Genomic DNA, 21,931 nt, shown 5'->3' with positions numbered 1-21,931 from the left:
CTGGTCCAGGTGATTTACTACTCTTCAGTTTATCAATCAGGTCTACCACATCTTCTAGGTTCACTGTGATTTGGTTCAGTTCATCTGAATCATTACCCATGAAAACCTTCTCCAGTACGAGTACCTCCCCAACATCTTCTTCAGTAAACACCGAAGAAAAGAAATCATTTAATCTTTCCGTGATGGCCTTATCTTCTCTAAGTGCCCCTTTAATCCCTCGATCATCTAACGGTCCAACTGACTCCCTCACAGGCTTTCTGCTTCGGATATATTTAAAAAAAGTTTTTACTGTGAGTTTTTGCCTCTACGGCCAACTTCTTTTCAAATTCTCTCTTAGCTTGTCTTATCAATGTCTTACATTTAACTTGCCAACGTTTATGCATTTTCCTATTTTCCTCTGTTGGATCCTTCTTCCAATTTTTGAATGAAGATCTTTTGGCTAAAATAGCTTCTTTCACCTCCCCTTTTAACCATGCCGGTAATCGTTTTGCCTGCTTTCCACCTTTCTTAATGTGTGTAATACATCTGGATTGTGCTTCTAGGATGGTATTTTTTAACAATGACCACGCCTCTTGCACACTTTTTACTTTTGTAGCTGCTCCTTTCAGTTTTTTTCTAACTGTTTTTCTCATTTTATCAAAGTTTCCCTTTTGAAAGTTTAGCACAAGACAGGTGGATTTGCTTACTGTCCCCCTTCCAGTCATTAATTCAAATTTGATCATATTATGATCACTATTGCCAAGCGGCTCCACCACTGTTACCTCTCTCACCAAATCTTGTGCTCCACTGAGAATTAGATCTAAAATTGCTCCCTCTCTCGTCGGTTCCTGAACCAATTGCTCCATAAAGCTATCATTTATTCCATCCAGGAACTTTATCTCTGTAGCGTGTCCCGATGATACATTTACCCAGTCAATATTGGGGTAATTGAAGTCTCCCATTATTACCGCACTACCAATTTGGTTAGCTTCCCTAATTTCTCTTAGCATTTCACTGTCAGTCTCACCATCTTGACCAGGTGGACGGTACTATACTCCTATCACTATAGTCTTCCCCGACACACAAGGGATTTCTACCCATAAAGATTCAATTGTGCATTTAGTCTCATGCAGGATGTTTATCCTGTTGGACTCTATGCCATCCCGGACATAAAGCGCCACACCGCCTCCCAGGTGCTCCACTCTGTCATTGCGATATAATTTTTACCCCATTATAGCACTGTCCCATTGGTTGTCCTCTTTCCACCATGTCTCTGAGATTTATTTATTTATTTGAAGCTTTTATATATGCCAATTAAGTCTATGTCATCATTCTCTGCTAGAACTCAAAAGCACCAAAATATTCTGGGGAATTTGCAATGAACTGACAAATCAATGAATTAATGCCCCATCGATATCTTTTCTCTAACATTCAAAATACACTGTTGTATGCTCAAAACAATGAGTCATATATTAGTCCAAAAAATTCACTAAGGGCTGCGGATTCTCTGATGGCTCCTATAGCCCAGCTGTTTAACCAAACATTTTTTAGAAAGATAGAGGAATGAAGAAAAAGGGGCATGGGGATTACCTGCAAGAAGCAGCAGCTACTACCCCTAACAGAAGGCATGGGGATTACTACCCTTAACCAATTAGCTTAGGTTACATGATTTTGACACAACTGCAAGATCGCTCTCCACTTTGATGACAGGGGGGGGTGAAAAGAAAAGTGGTGAATTGGATTCAGATGACAGTAAATGCTGGGTCCTGATTTTTATGGTCCGAGGTACTGATACACTGACATTAGGTAAAAAGCTCAGGACTGCTTCTATGGCCAAGTCCAAAAGCAAAGCACATTCAAGCAGCATTGTCTGAATTATTAAGAAGGCTGCACACCCTGTAAAAATGTTGCTAGCAGTAATTTTGTTAAGGGTTTGACAATTGTTTGGTTGCGATTGTTAATATTACCACCCTTAACATAAGGCTTGGGGTAACCTGTATGGAATGGCAGTTACTAGCCTTAACAGAAACATGGGGGTAACCTGCATGGAGTGGCAGTTACAACCCTAGGAAACTTGTTGGGCAGACTGGATGGACCAGATGGTCTTTTTCAACTGTCATTACTATGTTACCTTTCTTCACCATTGGGATGGATGCAATAATTTGTCGAGATACAGAGAATATAATTTTGTATTATTTTATTTATTATTTTTTCATATATGTATATTCCATCTTTTGCGACAATTTAAAACAGATTGCATTCAGGTACCATGTTATTTGCCTAATACATTCTACTAATGTGCCAAGGTGGAATAAATTCCACTCTTCTGTTACAAAGCAGAGTGCAAATAACTAAAGTTCAGGAATTAGCATGCCACTTTCTATAAAGTGTGGAAAAGTTCTACTGTCAACATAATAATCAAAAGGTAGTTAGAATATACAAATAAAACAAACAAAATTCAAGATATTGTTACAGCCCCGGTCGCCACGCTGGCGACTGGGCCCTTACCTTCACCGCAGTTTCCTCTTTCGCGCCGCGAGCCGCGGGATCCGGGGCCGGCCTGGCCGCATGGCAGCGGCGTCTCCACGAGGGAGACGCCGTCAATGCCGCCGAAGCCCGTGGATGACTCCTCCCCCTGTGGGGGAACGCGCGCGCACGAGGGCCAGGCTTTTGACGGTCTAGCACCCGGATGTGCTGAACCGCCCCCCGGCTGACGTCAGCACCGGCGGGGGATTTAAGTCTGCTCCAGTCCTTCCTGCTTTGCCTTGCAACGTGGTCGCCTTGTGCTTACTAGTTGCCGCTGTCTTCCAGCCTGTCTTGATCCTGGTTCGTCTCATCGATTCTGTCTTCAGCCGCCTGCCTTGACCCCGGTTCGTCTCATCGATTCTGTCTTCAGCCGCCTGCCTTGATCCTGGTCCGTCTTCTCGACTCCGCCTCTTGCTGTCCGCTCCGACTCCGGTCCGTTCCTGGTTCCCTGCTGCCGCCGCTCACCTAAGTCCCAGCGGTCCGGGTCCCTTCGGGCTCCTCCTGGGGGGACCTCGGGCTTCCAGGGCGAAGCCACCTAAGTCCTAGCGACAGGGCCGCCATCAGGAATTTTGAGGCCCCATACAGCAAGCAGACAGCGACGGCCCGCGCGCTTTGCCGGCGCATACTGTCTGACGCGGCGGTGACGTCACAGCCGCGTCAGACAGTGAACGCTGGCAGGACAGAGCGCGCGGACGAGTCTCTGTCTGCGGTGCTCTGTAAATCAATGCTATGTGTGTCTAAAAGACACGCATAGCATTGATTCTCTCCCTTCTCTGGGGCCCGCACCCAGGGCCGGCTCCAGGTTTCAGTAGGCCCCTGGGCGACAGACTGTCGGAGAGAGCCTCAGTGGGCCTCTTTGCCATGAACTAATACATCCCTCAAGCGCACCTGCCGCCTGGCGGCTGCGGCGGGCCCCCATATGTGGCAGTAGATCCTGGGGCCCCATACTGCAGGCCCAAGAATACTGCCCTGATGGCGGCCCTGCCTAGCGACTCGGGCTCCAACAGCTCCTCTGGGGGAGTCTCGAGTTTCCAGGTGAAGTCTCATCGTCGGCTCAGCAGTCTGCCTCCCGTCCGCCTCCCAGGCGGCCGGCCCAAGGATCCACCTCCGGAGCCCAACAGATATTTCATATATTATTTTCAGTGTGATATAAATATTAGGTAACCTATATATTTTGCCATAAATGTGACAATTCTAGCAAGATGTTACCTCAGGCAAACAGTTTCAGGTTCAAAATAAATAAGATATGATGATTTTCTCCTATTCACCCCTCAATAAAATGTAAATTAAATATAACAAAATACTATTACAATGAGAATTAAACTGGTTATTAATACTACTGTATTCAGTCAGGCCAGACAACAAATGGAGAATGAACTCGCGTCTAAAAAATTACTCAAACAAAAAGACATTACACTGGGGAGACAATGAAATGGATTTTGAGTTTTGAACAGGAATTTAACAGTCTGATGATAATAAGACTGATCCATTGATACCTCAATAACAAAATTTTATATCCTCTACTCCCAACTCCAGCTATGGTCCGGCTGAAATTGCTTTCTTTCCTCCCCTCCCTCTTTTATGTCTCTTCCTTGGGAATGTGAAATAGCTTTAAATTGGCTTTTTGTCACGACGCTGGGAAGGTGGTGAGAAGAGATGGTGGTGAGGTGGTACTGGTGAGAGTGACGGGGAGGAGAGGAGAAGAAGGCAAGTTGAAGGAGGCCCTGCCTCTCGAGGCATGGGCCGTATAACTGGGCAGACGTGCGGCAGGCAAGAGGGAGGGGGGCGGACAATGGGATTAAGGGCCAGTTCAAACCTGAGCATGAGCCAATGAGACAAGGAAGGCGGCGTCTCTGAGCTCAGGTACTTAGAGGTAGGGTGGGGTGAGCACATTTGCAGCCTGGAAGCGAGAGCAACAGGCTGATCTCAGCACGGCTGTGCTACAACAGTTTTGCTTTTACTTTCACTTTGCCTCCAGCACGGCTGTGCTGTAAGAGGAGCAGATCAGCTAAAGGAGCAGGAACGATTTCTTTGATTACATCATTGGGTAAAGTACAAAGATTTTGTGGCTTATAGGCAAAATGTTGAGAATATTAATGGTAATTTTGTGTTGCTAAGGTCTGGAAGGTATGCTCACCCCCTCCCCCCCTTTTGCATTGAACTGGCTCTGCATTACCAGTACTTTATTTAATGAAAAGGCTTTGAATGCATGGCTGCTTCTGCCTGGAATGTTATTTTATTTAAGGAAATACCTTAGCACATGGCTGGTTATATATATTTTAACTAATATATATTTAGTGAAACGCCATGGGCACATGGCCACACTTTACCTGTTATTATATATATATTTTATGAACTCATGGCTGGCTTTCAGCACAATGCTTGCTCTGCATGTTGCTGTATTTATTGAAAGGGCAGCGAGTGCAGGGCTGGTTATCTTTCACTTGTAGCCTCTTAAGAAACGCCATTGAAGGGGTCTACACATGGTGAATGCATAGGTGGTTAGAGCACATGGCTGGCAGTAGCAGGCTTGGTAGCTCAGTGGTTAGAGCACTGATCTTGTAGGCTTGCTTTACTTTAAAATCGACGTTTTCTATGTATTGCTTTACCCCTCACTCTCTAAATTGCTAGGAAGTGGGCAGGCTTCATGTCTACCATGCTACCTCAACAACCTGTGGATGTGCTTTGTTATACCTAAGTAATCTGACAATTAAAAAGTAGCCAGCATCCCGTAGTTGGGAATTCTGATGATATGTCTATGGGACAGCGGTATGGCATTTGAGTGCTCAGCCAGGTTAACAGGATGTTTTTTATATTAATCCTAAAGGTGATATTTAGTATTCGGTTACCATTTAAAGGGACAGCTGTCCCATGTGCACATTTATACTGAATTATAAGGGGTACAGGACCCTCAGCTTGATAGATATGATTTAGGCTGCGCTATGCAGCTCTATACAAAGTAAAGTAAAATATTAATGAAAGGTCGGCTTACATCTTAGCATGGTATTGTGGTTCTTATGGGAAGGGCTTGCCAGCAGAGGTCAGCACATGGCAGCGGCCATTTTGGGAGGTCAGCACATGGCAGCGGCCATTTTGGGAGGTCAGCACATGGCAGCGGCCATTTTGGGAGGTCAGCACATGGACTTTCAGGATTTTCTTTTACTATTACTTTTCTTTTACACCCCCCCCCCACCTTCCTCAGCTGCCCCCACCCCCATCCTATTCCCGTCCAGCCCCCCCAAACTTGCCGGGCCCAAATGTGCGCCCCCCCCCCGGCTCCTTGCACCCCTCCCACCCCCCTTAGCAGGTGTGCACACACCCACGTTTGGCTACCTATTCATATGCCCCCCCCCCCCAAAACTGTGCGGGATCTAACCATTTAACATGGCTACCACTCAGTTTGCTATGGCTTCTGCCCCGTCCGCACTTATGCCGGACCAGGCTCAGGCTCCAGCCAAGCGAGCACGTCGGAAGCCAAGCAAATTGCAGGAAACCTTCGTGGCAACGCCAGAAGTCGAAAAACGTAAGACCAAGACACAGAGGAATAAGAAGAGGAAATCCGCAAGCACACGACAACCGCGTAGCATCAGCCATTTGGGCTGCTATGTACCGGAGCAGCCCCCTCCACGGGGCATGACCCCTGCAGCACCGCCACGAGAGAACTTCGGCAATGTTACCGAACGACAGCTGCGTCAGCTCATGGACCAAACCTTGTCAGCGGCTGCTATCCATGGCACGGACAGGGTGAAGGCAATGCTGGATGCCTTAACGCATACCACTAGCCCATCCCCTGGCTCAGTGCCCATCGGTCCACAGCACGGTGCAGCGGGCAGCTCCAACAGTTCAGCTGGCAACACCCAGCCACCAGCACATCAACAGACAGCTCATGGACAACACGGGCAACCGCAAGAAGGACAGAACTGTGAGTACCCTGATTTAAACCGGGGCCAGGGTAATGCGCAGGTACCCCCAACACAGCCCAGTTACCCACCACCAAGGAATGGCAGCGAAGTGTGGCTGGGGCCACAAAGCACTCCTACTGACATTTTCGCTGCTATGAAAGCTATTTTTGATAACTGGCATGGGCAGGGTAATGCTAACACTAGCCCAACACAGGAAACAGGGCAGTCAGGACGACCCATGGGGGATATTTTACTTGTGACACCAACCCCAGCCACAGCTACAGCTGTTGGAACAACGGTGGGTCAGCTGGGGACCAATGGGCACAATACCACTGGTAGCTCAGCCACGAATGGCAATAACGCTGCACAATACACATGTACAGTGGGCTCACTAACCGCGCATGTCAGAGGCGTTAAAAGAGAAAATATGGCGCAGCGAATATGTAGATATATTCGAGCTGCTCAGGAAAGAAGGGGAGGGTTCCGATCCCAAATGCCATGAAGCGTGCAAACTCTCAGCTAGGGAGAAACCCTGCATCGCTAAGACGCTAGCTAATTGGTCAGCAGGCGCGCGCGAGCGGCACCTTGTTTCGGAGTATGTGGTGATGGGGAAAAGGTGAGCGAGTGCGCGCGCCATTGACGGCATCGCACTGGTGGCGCACACCTCCCGTCACGTAGGCAGGAGCGCGCGGCGCTGGCTTTAGGCGGCAGAGAGATGGCGAGAGGAGGTTGCTAAGGTGGGGGGAGCGGGGTAGCGCGAGTTGACGGTTGTCGCGCGCATGCGCCGGAGCTGCTGGGCCGTGCGGTTTCATTGCAGCGGCGGCTAATGCTGCTGTTGCTGCCTGTGGTGCCTGCGAGGCAAAGCAGCATCGGCATCATCAGCAGCATCATTAGCATCCCAGGAGCCTAGCGCTTCGGACTCCGCCTAGCTGCCACCCGAGCCCCCAAGCCCCAAAACCAGCGGCACCCACCCAGTTTTTTCAGCCGCGAGCTGAAGTGAACACACAACCGAAAGCACAACACACGCCCGCGAGTCTGTTGATTGCAGAGTGAGGGCAGCGCTGCTAAGTGTCAGTCTCAGAGAATGGGCTAGGAGGCGCAAGGAGAGGGAGCGACAAATGTCCCTAATCCCGGGAAAACAAAGCAAGCCGGGTGGATGCAAGCAACCATGAGAAGCTTGAGCTGCTATCCGAACGAGCCGCTTGACAAGCCAAGGACTACCCTGTAACGAGGGGGTGGGGGAAACGAGCCCGTTGCTTTTGGCAAAGGTGAGGAGGACGGCGGAAACATGTCTTCTTCCTTAGGGCCCCGGGGTCCTCGCCCACCCACCGTGCCTCCCCAGATGCAAGAAATCCCCGACCTGAGCCACTTGACCGAGGAAGAAAGGAAAATTATCATGGCCGTGATGGACCGGCAGAAAGAAGAGGAAGAGAAAGAAGAGGCCATGCTAAAGTAAGGAAACGGCATCAATTCATTTCTTTAATTGGGACCATTTCAAGGCAGGACGGTGATTTACTGTAGCTCGGTGTCTCTGCGTTCAACACAGCCACCCCCTCCCTCCAGTTCTTCGGCGCTGTGCTCATGGCAAATGATTTTATATAAATGACACCTTTGAATAATTGCTCCTGAGCATCACATAGGACAGGATGGGGCTTTTTTTTTTTTTTTTTTTTTGGTCGATGCCATCTTTGTTAACCTGTGTCTCTTTAGCATTGTCCCCCTCTTTCTCACCCAATGATACAGACGGAGGCTGTTCTGTATAGCAAGTCCAGACCCCCAGAATACACAATTCTAGTGCGAAGTTTCTAAAATGTCAAAGCCTCTGCAGGGTCCGGCCTGTGCCAGCTCACCGGTCTCTCCGGCTCCAATAAAGCCCCCTCGATTCCGACAGGGAGGCGGAGATGTGCTGGGATCGTGCTGTGTTGGGTAGCACATGCATGGGTGAAACATACTTCTCTCATGCATAAGGTGTGGCACTGGTGGCCTTCTGTGAGTGTGTGTGTTTGCTGTTGTAGGAGGCCACCGGATCTCCGTGATTTTTTTGGCAGCCGGATCACACGGTGGCTTCGCACCAGGAGGGGCTGACAGCTTGCTGCTGGTTTTTTTTTTTTTTTTTTTTTTTTTCCCTGGTCTAGCTGGTGTCCACGGTGGGAGCTGCAGGTGGAGCTGGCTGCTGCTCCTCGTGTGGGCGCAAGAGCAGTCAGTGTAGCACCGGGCGCTGGAAAGCAGGGCAGGGCAGGCACTTGCGAGCTGAAGTGGGGGGGGAGGGAAGCGAAAGCCTGCGGAGTTGGCTGGCCGAGCCCAGGGTGTGGCTGGGCTTACTTTTCGGGGGGCTGCCGGAAGATGCACTGTAGGATGTGGACCAGCTCGCTGGCAGTGAGGTGTTCGATGGCAGAGTAAGTGGTTTTTTTTTTTTTTTTTCTTCCCATTCGCTGCCACCGATCTTTTTATATTTAATTTTGTAGATTGTGTGTGTGTGTGTTGTCCATTCTCGGGATCCGGAGATACCGGCAGGGCGTGATGCTGCGCCGCTGAAGAATCCATTATAATGCAATGTACGGCTAACTTTTGTCACGCTACCAGGGAGGTTTCTCTGCCAGTCTGGGAGCCCTGAGATTCGTGGAAACACCCTTCCTGCACAGGGCCCTTCCAGAGCAGCGGTGGAAATGGAAGGGCTGATAATAGGATAAGCCTTAATCAGCCCTCCTTTTAACAATGGAAATGTATAGATATCTATTGTAAATTTATAGATTTCTATATCTGTATATAGATATATGTATTGTGTATATATATATCTATTCTTTTTATTCTGACCTGGATGTGGAGCTGGGGGTTGAGGAGGAACTTTTAAGAGCCTATTCATGGTACAGGTCAAGCCTGAATGGATTCCGCAGGAAAATGTGATTATTCTGCATTTGTAGGCATTGGAAACCATGAGGAACTCGATATGATGGGGTTTTTTGTATCTTTGTTTCTTATCATTCTGAAATTTTAATTCAAGTCAAATACAAATTATTAATGATCAGTGCCAAAAAAGTCATCATATATAATTCATAAGACATGTTATATAAGTAAGAGATAACTGTTTTAAGATGAGAGTTTGTGGCGATCCATAGACAAAATATTTTCAAATACTGAAAATATCTTTCTTATTCCTGTGGTTTCGGTATAAATAATTCACCATATGATATTTTCAATGAAGATCAGAGCAAAGAACAGTTTGTAGCTGGTGTGTGCTTCCGTGCTACTTAAAGGCACTCCCTCAACTATTTTATTCTGTTTCAGCTGCTATTACTTCTCCTGTGGGAGTGAAAAAAAAAAAGGTTGTCTGTCATGAAATAGCATATATTGATCAAGGTAGTAAAATAAGGCAGCATCTTAATACTAGTGAATCAGCTCCACAAAATACTCCCTAAGCTAGACATGGCCATCTCCTATGTCCTTCCTAAGGGTCTGCTGTTTAGTAGTGGTTCATTGGAAGTGGCAAGAGAAGGCAGCCTAGAATTGTAGATTTCTTGTACAAGGATTGGGAAAACTATCTGTAAATGAATTATTTTGCAAACCCCCTAATTTACGTTAGTGAAAGACCAAATTAAATACATTTTCTAGCTTCTAGAGAAGATGAAGAAAGATTTTTGTGGGTCTTGAGGTTTCTGACTCTAGGATAAAGTGATATCTCCCCCAGCGCTGTTATTTCACTTTATCAGTAATATAAAGGAGTTGAACTTTTATTTCCCAGCAGGCTTTACACTCTTGTACCTTCTTTCTTTAGCACAGAATCTCTAATTCTAATATTTATTTGGCCCATATTGAAATAAAGAGTGCTGTGTGATATGTCCATTTGTAACTGAATTTTACTCTATATTGTGAGCCATTATCTAAGTCCCCACCTCTCCCCCACCAGAGTCACAGAATGGGAAAAATCCTTTGTGAACCAGGCCCTAAATCTGTTTTATCCATCTAGTTATGAAAATGTGCTGCAATTATGAGTGAAAAGACAGAACAAATAATGATAGTAATACTTTTTAAGAAAGTATAATATGCTTCACAGCTGCTCAGAGCAATGGATAATGTAGCATGTAAATATTTTTATAAATACATTAATTTTTGTACATCTTGTGGAATAAAATAGCTCATTGCCATTTAGATGTTCTTTTCTAGAGAATGTTAGTTTTGGTTGTTGGTGACATGACATGATGCTATGAAACATTCTGTGCTTCTACGAGCCTCCTCATGTCCACTCTCACTGACCCTGAGATGTGATGTGCCTTGATGTGTTAGAACCATGGGAAGTAGGTGGAATGTTGTGGGGCATGCTTATCAGTCGGCCTGATCTCTGCCAAGAATGGTCATAGGCAATAGTGTTTTCTGTATATAACTGCTGATAAGAAGTCATGCGTGGTTGTTTTGCACAGAAATGTAGACTTGCCTATGCTGGGATCCTGAAAACATATCCATGATCTTATCAATAGATGGAGCATATGCCATTCGTCTTGGCCATTTGCCAGTATTATTTGATTATATTATGCACAGGCAAGAACTACCCCTTGCCCCAGTGCTACCACCACAGCACTCTATCCAATATGACTAACAAACATATCTCTGAAAATAAATTGTTTTACTTTAGCCAGTTTTGGAGAAAATCAGGTAGAATGCCTTGATGAATAAACCTTAGGCTTAGGATTTGACTCATCAAGGTCTTTTCCCATAGTCACAGAATGGAAAACAAGCCTTAGCGAATGGGTCCCCTACTTGTGCTGCTTTCTCAGCTTGCTAATCATTTAGGTATGGAACACAGGAGCGGAGGACTAAAGGGCCGAGTCACACTCCTCCAATGAAATCTAAGAGGGTCAGATAAGGTCTGTGAAGTGATGCATTACCAGTTTTCTCACTTAGTAAAGACCATTGTATCCACATTCAGGATAATCACCCCTTCTGCACTGCATGAGAGGCTGGAAAGAGGGAGTATTCCCCACAAACCATTCAGCGCTTCGTCCTGCTTCCAAATGTTTGAGATTCTTGTCCTGAGAGCAGTTGATCTCTGTGGACCCTCAGGCTCTGGACTGCAACCTGCACAGTTATTGCAATTGGGTTTGTCTGGCGGTTTTATACATTGTATAAAGAAGATGCTGACTGCTCTTCCTCACTCAGGAAAATAGCATGAGTTACACAAACCAGCGCAAGTCTGAGAAATAGTCATGATTTCATGCTTAACAAAACTGGAATTCAGAAATATTCTTCTCCTCCTGTCTGTTAAACATTTTCTTTCTTCTGTATTCTTGCTCTGAGATTGCTAGCAATGGGATAATGTTTAGATCATGATGGTTGCAATCCATCTGAGTATTATCATTTTGGATTGTGATCCACAAATGATTTGTTTTTCAGAGCAGTGAATTCAATTGTGGATCACAATAACAATGCCTGATTTTGCAGACATATCCAGTTGGAGTTCTGCCTGTTTGGTTGTAATCCTGTGATTCAAGGGTTAACCCATTTATAGTTGAAGCCACTATGAGTTATATATCACAGCTGCCTGAAGACAAGTTTCTCATGTTTATTCGAATGAACTAGGACTGAGGCTTTGATTCAAGCCACTAGATCATTACAATAATTTTTGCATAATTATTAGAAACAACTTTTAACAGTGCCAACTACTGCTTAAACCTTGTTAGTTTTAATCATGATATGAGGCATGTAGGAGGTGCTATTTTGTTGATAAGACAGCAAGAGAGAACTCAGTGGTGCAGTATGTGAACTAGTGGTCATTCTGCTCCGAGAAACTATTTTTATAGTAACTCCTTCTTTTGTCTCTCAGCCCATGAACTGTAAAGAAGAGCTGTTATCTCCCCTCCATTAAAAAAAAAATACTCTGCAGGGAATGAATTACTGGAGCAGAGTTTCTGAGTCTTTGACTTGAATCAGTCAGTTATGAAGCTCTGTACAGCATAAAGACATTGCCTCTTGTTACAGCTATGGAGGAATTAAACTGTGAATACAGGAGGCACTATTTGTCAAACAGAAGTAAGATCCTTTGTTTTTCCTTCTGTTCACATTGTTCTTCAGTCTTTGATTTTTATCAAATCTCTCTCCAACTTGTGTGTTCTCCACCCTCTTGGAATCCATATATAGCAGTAATCTATTAAGCATTTTTCCCGTAGACACAAAATGGGGGGAAAAAACCCTTTAGGGTGCTAGATTAACAAGGCCAGTCAGAAAGGAATGACGTATATCCCTATGTGTCTTGTGTATAGGTATTCTGATATAGTGTCTTCAGATGGGTTTGTTTTTGTGCATACCATGACAAGAATGAAACTTATTCTTAATCCAGGGCATGATCTCAGTCTCTCAAATTTCTTAATGCTTACATTATGCAAAAGACAGCTTCCTTCTGGAGCGGAAGGGTGACCTAGATAAAGAAAGCATATTGAGGTGGATTTTTTTTTTTTGTCACCTAAGACATGTGAGATTAATACATAGGAAGCTGCAGGTGTAGAAATCTCATACCGGCTGCACATCCACAATGGTGCTTATCTCCCAGCCTGCCTAAAACATGAGTGGAAAAAAAAATCAAATAACTGTAAAAGTTTGCTTCAGTCTCTCTAAGGATCTGGTAGCACATTGCAGTAGGTGTAAGACTAGCTGAAATAAAAACTTTACTTGTTTAAAAAACCTAGTTAGTTGAGTAGCGCTGTTGTAGAATGAGAAGCAAATTATTTGTGTATCTTAAAAAATGATGATCATACAAACAGTATGATTGGTCCTTGCTGGCTCTTGTTCTTTTGTAATATGTTTTGAGCAAATTCACTGGAAGAGCCTGTTGGAAAGGTGGACCCTTGAGCCGAGACAAAGTTGTTGCTACCTCCAGGTGGCGGCCCCTGGAGGTCCTTGTCGTCGCATGGAGGTTCTGGGAGAGAAAACCCACCAGGACCTTCACCTATGCCAGCTCTCATTCCCCACAGGTTGAGCCCTTGGATACTGGGGCCGGCAGGACTTAGGCGTGGGTCTTCCCAGTAGGCGAGGAGAGGCAGGGTCAGAGGAGTCCAGGTGTAGAGGCCGGGGCGATCAAGCAGCATCAAGTACCAGGCAAGGAGTCAGGGCAGGCGGAGATCAAGCAGAGTCAAGTACCAGGCGAGGAGTCAGGGCAGGCGGAGATCAAGCAGAGTCAAGTACCAGGCGAGGAGTCAGGGCACGAGAAGCAATTCAATGGATGAGGAGCAAGGCAGGGACCAGAGACAAGGAACAGGAATGCTGGAGCCAGGGATCAGGAACGAAGCAAGGCTGAGTCAGGAATGCAGACAACTCACTCTTCAGGAGAGCAGGACCCGTTGCTGAGGCGACTTGGGAGCCAGGAGGCAGGGTTTAAGTATCCGCCTAGCCTGATGTCATCAGTCCAGGTTGCGGGGAACTTTCCCGCCACTGGCCCTTTAAATCCTGTGACTCGGCGAGCGTGAGCGCCTAGAGAGGAGACCACAAGGAGCTGGAGTTGGCGGTGTTCAGGGCGCTGCAAGAGCAGGCCATGGGCGGAGTCAGTGGCTGGGAGCGGTGGCGGCAGAGCCAGGCCTCTGGCTGGCACAGGTGAGGGGATCCAGTCGCGGCCCAGCACGGCTGAAGTTCCTAATAGAGCCTGAAATAAATGATGATGATGATGATGATACTTGTCTTTGAGTCCTAGCAATTGTTTTGATCTTCTATCAAAAGTTGTGCAGAGAATTTTATGGGTCCATTTTTGACCGGCTTTTTCTTTTTGCTTATACAAAAATGCTTTGATGACCAGGATCTTCTAGACAAATGGTTTCTTGAATCTACAGAGCCTTAGAATAATATTCTTTAAGAACTTGATTTAAACCTTTGACTTCTCTTTTGTCTGTCTGTCTGTCTGTGTCTCTCTCTCTTTCTGCTGTTTTACATGGCCTGCCTGGGAGAAAGGTGCAGGTAGAGCTGACTGACTTTGTGGGATTCTTACAAGCTGCTTACAGAAGAGGCATACAGAGAGGTTCACATTTTTAATTCACATCCTCTTGCTTTCTTGTAGAAAATGACATTGTCTTTTATAGAGCATGGCTCTCTTTCATGACTTCACTAACTGGATTTGGAGAAATGGTTTCAGATATATATTCCAGAATCAGTCTTTATTCTAAGCTGCAGAGTCATGTAGAGTGTCCGTCATCGAGCTTAGATGACTCAGACCAACTCATCTGCTTTCAGTGCTGGATCAGTCTCTCAGAGCAGGGCACAATAGCATTGGTACTGAGAGAGGACATCAGTGGAAGAAGTTTGGAATTGCCCTTAGAGAGGAGATTCTTAAAACTACCTACTGATATCTCTGTGACAGGCATTGGCAGAACAGGAACAGCTTGTCAGCTTGTCCCCTGCAGATCTGCCTAGTTACCCACTTTCTGCAGGGGGACTTGATCCTGGGTTTTTGACACCCTACCTCCCTGAGGCATTTTTGTGCCTGAGTGCTGTTTGAAATGGTAAAATCAAGACTACAAATACTTAGGGAATAGCCACTGCTATTAATTGCAACAGTACCATGGGATCTTCTTAGTGTTTGGGTACTTGCCAGGTTCTTGTGGCCTGGTTTGGCCTCTGTTGGAAACAGGATGCTGGGCTTGATGGACCCTTGGTCTGACCCAGCATGGCAATTTCTTATGTTCTTACAGTGCACCCAGGATGTAAATTGCACTCGGCATTTCCATTTTTGCAATTTTTCAGAACTCTTATACAGAAAATATTTTAGTAGAGGCCGATTATTCAAACCAGCACTTAGCCAGATAAATAACACTTATCCAGCTAAGTGGTACCTCTGAATATCCACCGAGGATCAACGGGTGCCACTTAGCTGGATAAGTGATTTATCTGGCTAAGTATTTAGCTGGACAAGTCAGGGGCGGGGAATGGGTATAGTGGGGAGGTGATAAGCTGGCTTACTCCGATATTCAGTTAGCCGATTAATTTATCCAGCTAACTCTGGGGCCACAGGGCTGGCCTAAAGTAAGCTGAATAAACTTATCTGGCTAATTTTAAGATAGCCAGGTAGATTCAGTGGTGGCGCCAAATATGCAGCACTAGTCAGTCAGATAAGTTTATCTAGCGAATTAACAGAGCCGCACAGTGGCTGAATATGGACCTCTTAAAGCCCAAAATGTTTGGGTTTTTTTTTTGTATATTTCAAATGATTCAACAGTGTGTCTCTTTTATTTTGCACACTGTGCAGAACTTGTTTGGCAATGTCTGTCCCATAACAGGAGCTTTGCATCTGTTCGAGCGGTTATGCCGCTTTGGGTGTCGGAGAATAGCACCAGTGTGTTTTTCTGGTAAATGATAGGTGTGGTATAGCTCGGCATACACATGTGCAGCCATCTTTGGGTTGTAACCAATATCAATTTAATTCTGCACCAGAATATTGCATTGTAGCTTCCGAAACAAATGGTGGTAGTGGTGGCGATGGGAGGGGGCGGGGGTGGCGAGAGAGAAGAAGTAGAATGTCTCATGTGTATTAAAGGGTCAAAAGAAAACGTAGATTTCTTTTCATCAGAGGAGAATGCAGGTTTGATACAAAGGTATTAGGCGAACCTTTTGCCCACTCCCCCTCCCCCACCGGTCCAGGCCTTAGGTCCGGCCCCGCCTCGTTCATTCAGACACACACTTAGGTTCCTTGTCTCGTTCACACACACACACCCCCTTACACAGTCACCCTCTCTCTCTTTCAGTAACACCATTGCTCTCTCATACACACACAATCCCTCTCACTCACGCACACACACACACAAACAGAGGCACTGCTCGTGGCCCGCCGAGTCTCTGCTTCTCTCAGCCATGAGCGAGATGGGCTCCGTGCCACATGGCTGCTCTCTGCTGCCCCCTAACGGCTGGCACCCTAGGCAACCTCCTAGTTTACCTATTGGGATGCAGCAGCTCTGGGAGAATGTAACTGGAATGGTGTGGAGCTTCCATGTCCTAAAGCAAAGATTCTTTTCTGGTTTGTACTGGGTTGTGACTTTGACTGCTGCGGAATACAATCGTGTCAACAACAGTGATGTGACAAGAGCTTGGGTTCTGCCTGTTTTTAGTTTCACTGTGTGATACATAGGGACCTTCATTTTTCAGTTTTTATTTTATTGTGCCTGGGAATTTCAATATTATAACAAAAAAGTCATTGAAAAAACGACTTTGATATAACATGCTAGAGAAAAATCATTTTTTTCTGTGATTTCTTTTTTGTTCTAACATTGAAATTCCTAGGCAAAATGAAGGTCCCTAGTGATACTGAACAGCAGCTTCTACTGCTGCGTTCTGAGGTCACATTGCAAGGGGCCAAATGGGGAGTCATATGCAAGATAACTGACTCTTCTTTGAGAGTCAGAATCCTTTAGACCGAATGACAGCGACTTCATTTTTTGTGTTTGAAACAAAAAATGGACAAATGAAACCATAGGCACCACAAGTAAATTCCTTGACATGAGCCAAACGGTCTGATTCACGGAGCCTTTCCTCCCAATTTGTGTGCGTTACTGAATCCCATCCGAAGTAGCTCGTTAAATCTTACATGTGCCTGGTCTGTATGGGAGATGTTTGTGGCAGTGCAGGGGTTGGATACTTCCATGCATTAGAAGGATTGTTTTACCATTTACGCTATTGATACCAGATCAGCTCTACCACCAGAAAAGGAGAATGGCCTCAGTGTTTGCATTGATACAAAGCTCTTTCTTTTGAGGAGGTGAAGGGAATGCGACAGGGATATTTTAGATTTTTGAATTATCTTGTACGAAGCTGTGTACATTGATTGCGGTCTACAAATTGTGCGTAGTTTTCGTTCACCTCTTGTGGCTTCATTCCAGGCTCTGGTAATTTGGATTGTTGATACTTTGTTATTTTAGCACACAAAACTTTCTAGCTGGTTATCAAATTTGCGGATGAAACAAAATTATTCAGAGTAGTTAAATCACAAGTGGATTGTGATACATTACAGGAAGACCTTGCAAGACTGGAAGATTGGGCATCCAAGTGGCAGATGAAATTTAATGTGGACAAGTGCCAGATGTTGCATATAGGGAAAAATAACCCTTGCTGTAATTATACGATGTTAGGTTCCATATTAGGAGCTACCACCCAGGAAAAAGATCTAGGCATCATAGTGGATAACAGTCAAAAAAAGGAAACAGAATGTTAGGAATTATTAGGAAGGGAATGGTTAATAAAACGGAAAATGTCATAATGCCTCTATATTGCTCCATGGTGAGACCGCACCTGGAATACCGTGTACAATTCTGGTCGCCGCATCTCAAAAAAGATATAGTTGCGATGGAGAAGGTACAAAGAAGGGCACCCAAAATGATAAAGGGGATGGAACAGCTCCCCTATGATGAAAGGCTGAAGAGGTTAGGGCTGTTCAGCTTGGAGAAGAGATGGCTGAGGGGGGATATGATAGAGGTCTTTAAGATCATGAGAGGTCTTGAACGAGTAGTTGTGAATTGGTTATTTACACTTTCGGATAATAGAAGGACTAGGGGGTATTCCATGAAGTTAGCAAGTAGCACATTTAAGACTAATCGGAGAAAATTCTTTTTCACTCAACGCACAATAAAGCTCTGGAATTTGTTGTCAGAGGATTTGGTTAGTGCAGTTAATGTAGCTGGGTTCAAAAAAGGTTTGGATAAGTTCTTGGAGGAGAAGTCCATTAACGGCTATTAATGAAATGTACTTAGGGAATAGCCACTGCTATTAATTGCATCAGTGGCATGGGATCTTCTTAATGTTTGGCCTGGTTTGGCCTCTGTTAGAAACAGGATGCTGGGCTTGATGGACCCTTGGTCTGACCCAGCATGGCAATTTCTTATGTTCTTATGTTAACTAAACAGCCAAGATTTACAGCAGAAATTACAACTCTTGTGGTGTGACGTGGTTGGAACTCTTTCTGCAAGCTATAGTTTCACGTTGGGTAGCTACATTAAATGTATTTCAGTTATTGTGATCTAAACCTGGTTATAATTGATCTGCCGCTGGTTTATGGTACAATGAAGCATGTAGAGCCCTTCATTATTGCAATCCCATAGAACTGATGAAACATCCCCAAACTTATGGTCCTTTGTGCTTTTATTTAGTATGTACAGAAAATATTGATTTTTATTTGATCTTTTTCTTGGCTGCCTGTTGATTTGCTCTCTCTGTCTTAGCTGTGCTTTCCATGGAATATTTACTGTTTGACTCTGTGCCCAAGAAGTTTGATTCATGGTCACATGATACTGCTTGACAATTCATGGTGGTTTCTCAACCATTTCATAAACGAGTCATAACATCCTTGCAGGTGTCAAAGTATATGATGTATACTGTCTTCTCGGGACCTGAAGATGCTTAGTCTGTGCCTTACAGCACCTGATTATCTACACATAGACTCCCAGTGTGCATTAAAGTATTAGATCAGTATATCTGTGTGTGCTGCTGATTGAATGCCAAGAGCAAATAGGAATTTCTGCATACTGTGTTTTGACAGTTCTGTATAAGTTAACTAGCAAAATGTGCCCGGCATTGCTCAGGTTGTCTGGTCTCTAACAACTATAAATGTTAAAAGTGAAAATGATAAATTTTGATTTATTTAGTTAAGTAATTAGCAGAATGCATATAGCCACTTAGGGCAGTGTTTCCCAACCAGTGTGCCATGGTTTGCCTTCAGATCTGATCAGGTGTGTCACAGAAAAGCCACCACTTCCTGATGCATGGATCCAGACCAGCACCTGAGTTCTGCTCTCAGCACCTCACAGCAACAAGACGCACCAGCAGTGTCTCTTAAACTTGTAGGAGTTCTTTTCTGAGAACCTGTGTAATCATGTATGCCTCCTCTTCTTAGGAAAAGCATGAAGCCCGGAGTGTGGTAACTAATGGGCAGCATGCAAAGGCAGTTATCTGGGACCAGCTTTGTGCAGCACATTCACACTGCACATAGCATCTCCTCCTCTTCCCCCTCCTGAGCCGCTTCCTTTGAGTCCTTCCAACCTTTTGTCCTATCCACAGGCTGAGTGAGATTTGGACAGAGTCCACTGAGCTCTGGATGTGATTTTTCTCTGATGGTTGGGAGCAGCGGCAGCGAAGGAATTCTGACAGCCTCTTGTGGCAGCCAAGGTAACTGAGAGAGCTGCTTGCATTATACCAACTTTTCCCTTCTCCTTCATGTGGGTATACTGTAGAGGGAACTGGTCCATTGTGAAGCGGTCACATGTGTTTCAATCCCTCTCTCTTTGTTTTAAAATTTGGAAAAGACACTGGTGGGGCTTCCAGTACTTTCCTGAGTCTTCTATTGACTCTATGAGTCCTTTGTCTCTGTGCTACCTGCTCCATGGAGGCTGGTGCGCCCCACAACATTTTTTATAAATTAGGTGTGCCTTGGGCTGGAAAAGGTTGGGAAACACTGACTTAGGGAACCTCTCTATAAACTACAATCACTGTATACTAGATGTCTCTCGTTGCTCAGTTGTAGAGCATGCTAAATAGCAATTATTATAGAAGATAAATTAAAGAAACCACCAGTTCCAGTACAGACCCCTGGGGCACTGCACTATCTACTGTCCTCCATTGAGAGAATTGACCAGTTAGTCTTACGCTCTGTTTGCTGTCTTTTAACTAGTTCACAATTCACAACAGTAGCATTGCCACGGATAGGCCTGGCTCAGGCTCATGAAATCAGGGCTGCCTGACACCAGAGAAAGAGGCCTGCAGGATTGCTGCTGTGGTTCCCATCCCACGGCAGCCAAAGATGGAGGGGGCCCGCCACAGGAACCCAGCCCATGGGGGCTGAAGAAGGGGGTCTGGTGGTGCCTTGTGTGTGTGTGTGTGTGTGTCTGTGAGTCGGAGCCTGTGAGTGTGTTTGTGGCAGCCTGTGTGTGTATGGGATCCTACGTGTGTTGGTGGTTGAATGTGCATGTGTATAAGCCTGTATGTGTTTGTGTGGGTGCGTGTGTGTATGTGTGTGTGCATGTGTGTTTGTGTGCCTTCCTGTGCCTGTGTGAGGGAGTCTGAGAGAAAGGGCTTTGCAGTCAGAATATATTAGCGAAAAGTAACTGGCATTGCTTGGGTTGTCTGGTTCACAACTATTTATTTATCTATTTATTTTAGAACAATTTCTATTCTGCCCTTCTTTCATTCAGGGCGGATTACAACAGACATTCATAAATCTCATGATGACAGTAACACATATGAAATGTACAATAAAATCAAATCAAATTAATCATTAAAAGGAATTCTAAATGTGTTTAACGCCTTTCTGAATATTTTGGAATATTCACAAGTTCTTAATTCTTTTGGCAGTGTTTTCCAAAATATTGGGCCAGCTGCGGAGAGTGCTCTTTCTCGCGTTTTGTCAGGCAGATGAGTTTAGGAGATGGAATTTCTAGGAGGTATTGATTCGCTGAGCGTAAAGACCTGGAAGGAGAATAGCATTTCATAATAGCATTTGTCCAGGGACAGTCCATGTTTATATTGGATCCTGAATGATATAGGTAGCCAGTGTAATTGTTTTAGTATGGGTGTGATGTGCTCATGGCTGGATATATTAGTAAATGGGCAGCTGTATTCTGAATGATTTGTAGAGGTCGAATTATATATTTAGGCATACCGATGAGCAGTGAATTACAATAGTCCATGCTTGAGAATAGAAGTGTTTATAAGATGGTCCGAAAGTTGTTAGGCTCCAGAAATGGTTTTACATGGTGGAGTAATTGTAACTTATGGTGTGATATCTGAGTTAAATTTTTTATCTGAGTTTGCATGTTTAGAGATGGAATTCAAATTAATCAAAGATTGCGGACAACTTAGGTAACTGCCTGCCTTGCTTACCTGTTAGCACTGACTGCTTCCTCTGGAGGTTTTAGCTGTCATGCATTAAATGTATTTAGCTAAAACATTCTAAATTATTACCAAGCAGAACCCTGCTGCGTATTTATTGTGGGAGAAATGGGGCATTTTACATTTTGATTCTGGGGGATGGAGGGTCTGAATGAAGCTAATGTTTTTCTCTTTTACTTGAATAAGCCCAAACAAATTGGAATCCAGTAACCTTTATAATATCCCAACAAATAAAAAAAAATTGTTAACAGGGCATATATTTAAATAAAATTAGATAAACAGTACTTATAATTTTTTAATTTGTGGGACTGATGCTGAAACACAGCTCACGACAAAGGAGCTGCTCATAGGCTTAAGTCCACTTTAATATATTTATTGAAAATAACCAACACTTTTTAAAAAAATTATCAAGAAAAAAATCTTGTGCAAGTGTCAAATGTGTCTCAAAGTCACCGTCAATACTAGTCCAAGGAAACAAACCGGTAACCGATCCAATGTGGCTAGCAGCAAAGGATGACAATGTAGAATCGGAAAAAATGGACTTTATTGAACTTGCCCGACTCTGGCCGAGTTTCGCTCACATGAGCTGCCTCAGGGGCTTTTTGAACCAATGTAATTGGCTCTGTTCAGTTTCAATGTAATTTTACATCACATTTGGACAATCAGCATCCCCAGTATTGGAACAA

General features: G+C 44.8%; 1 protein-coding gene across 1 annotated transcript in view; it reads left to right on the top strand.

Annotated features, from left to right (window-relative positions):
- The first annotated feature begins 7,695 nt into the window (after window positions 1-7,695).
- Window positions 7,696-21,931, top strand: part of LOC115088603 (regulating synaptic membrane exocytosis protein 1-like) — a 347,704-nt gene continuing 333,468 nt past the window's right edge. Inside the window, exon 1 of the mRNA XM_029596862.1 lies at window positions 7,696-7,859. Coding sequence (XP_029452722.1) covers window positions 7,696-7,859 — 164 coding nt within the window. The remainder of the gene's footprint in view (window positions 7,860-21,931) is intronic.

Source organism: Rhinatrema bivittatum, chromosome 3 (assembly GCF_901001135.1).
Source record: "Rhinatrema bivittatum chromosome 3, aRhiBiv1.1, whole genome shotgun sequence".
NCBI lineage: Eukaryota > Metazoa > Chordata > Amphibia > Gymnophiona > Rhinatrematidae > Rhinatrema > Rhinatrema bivittatum.
This window is presented reverse-complemented; position numbering and strand designations above follow the sequence as displayed.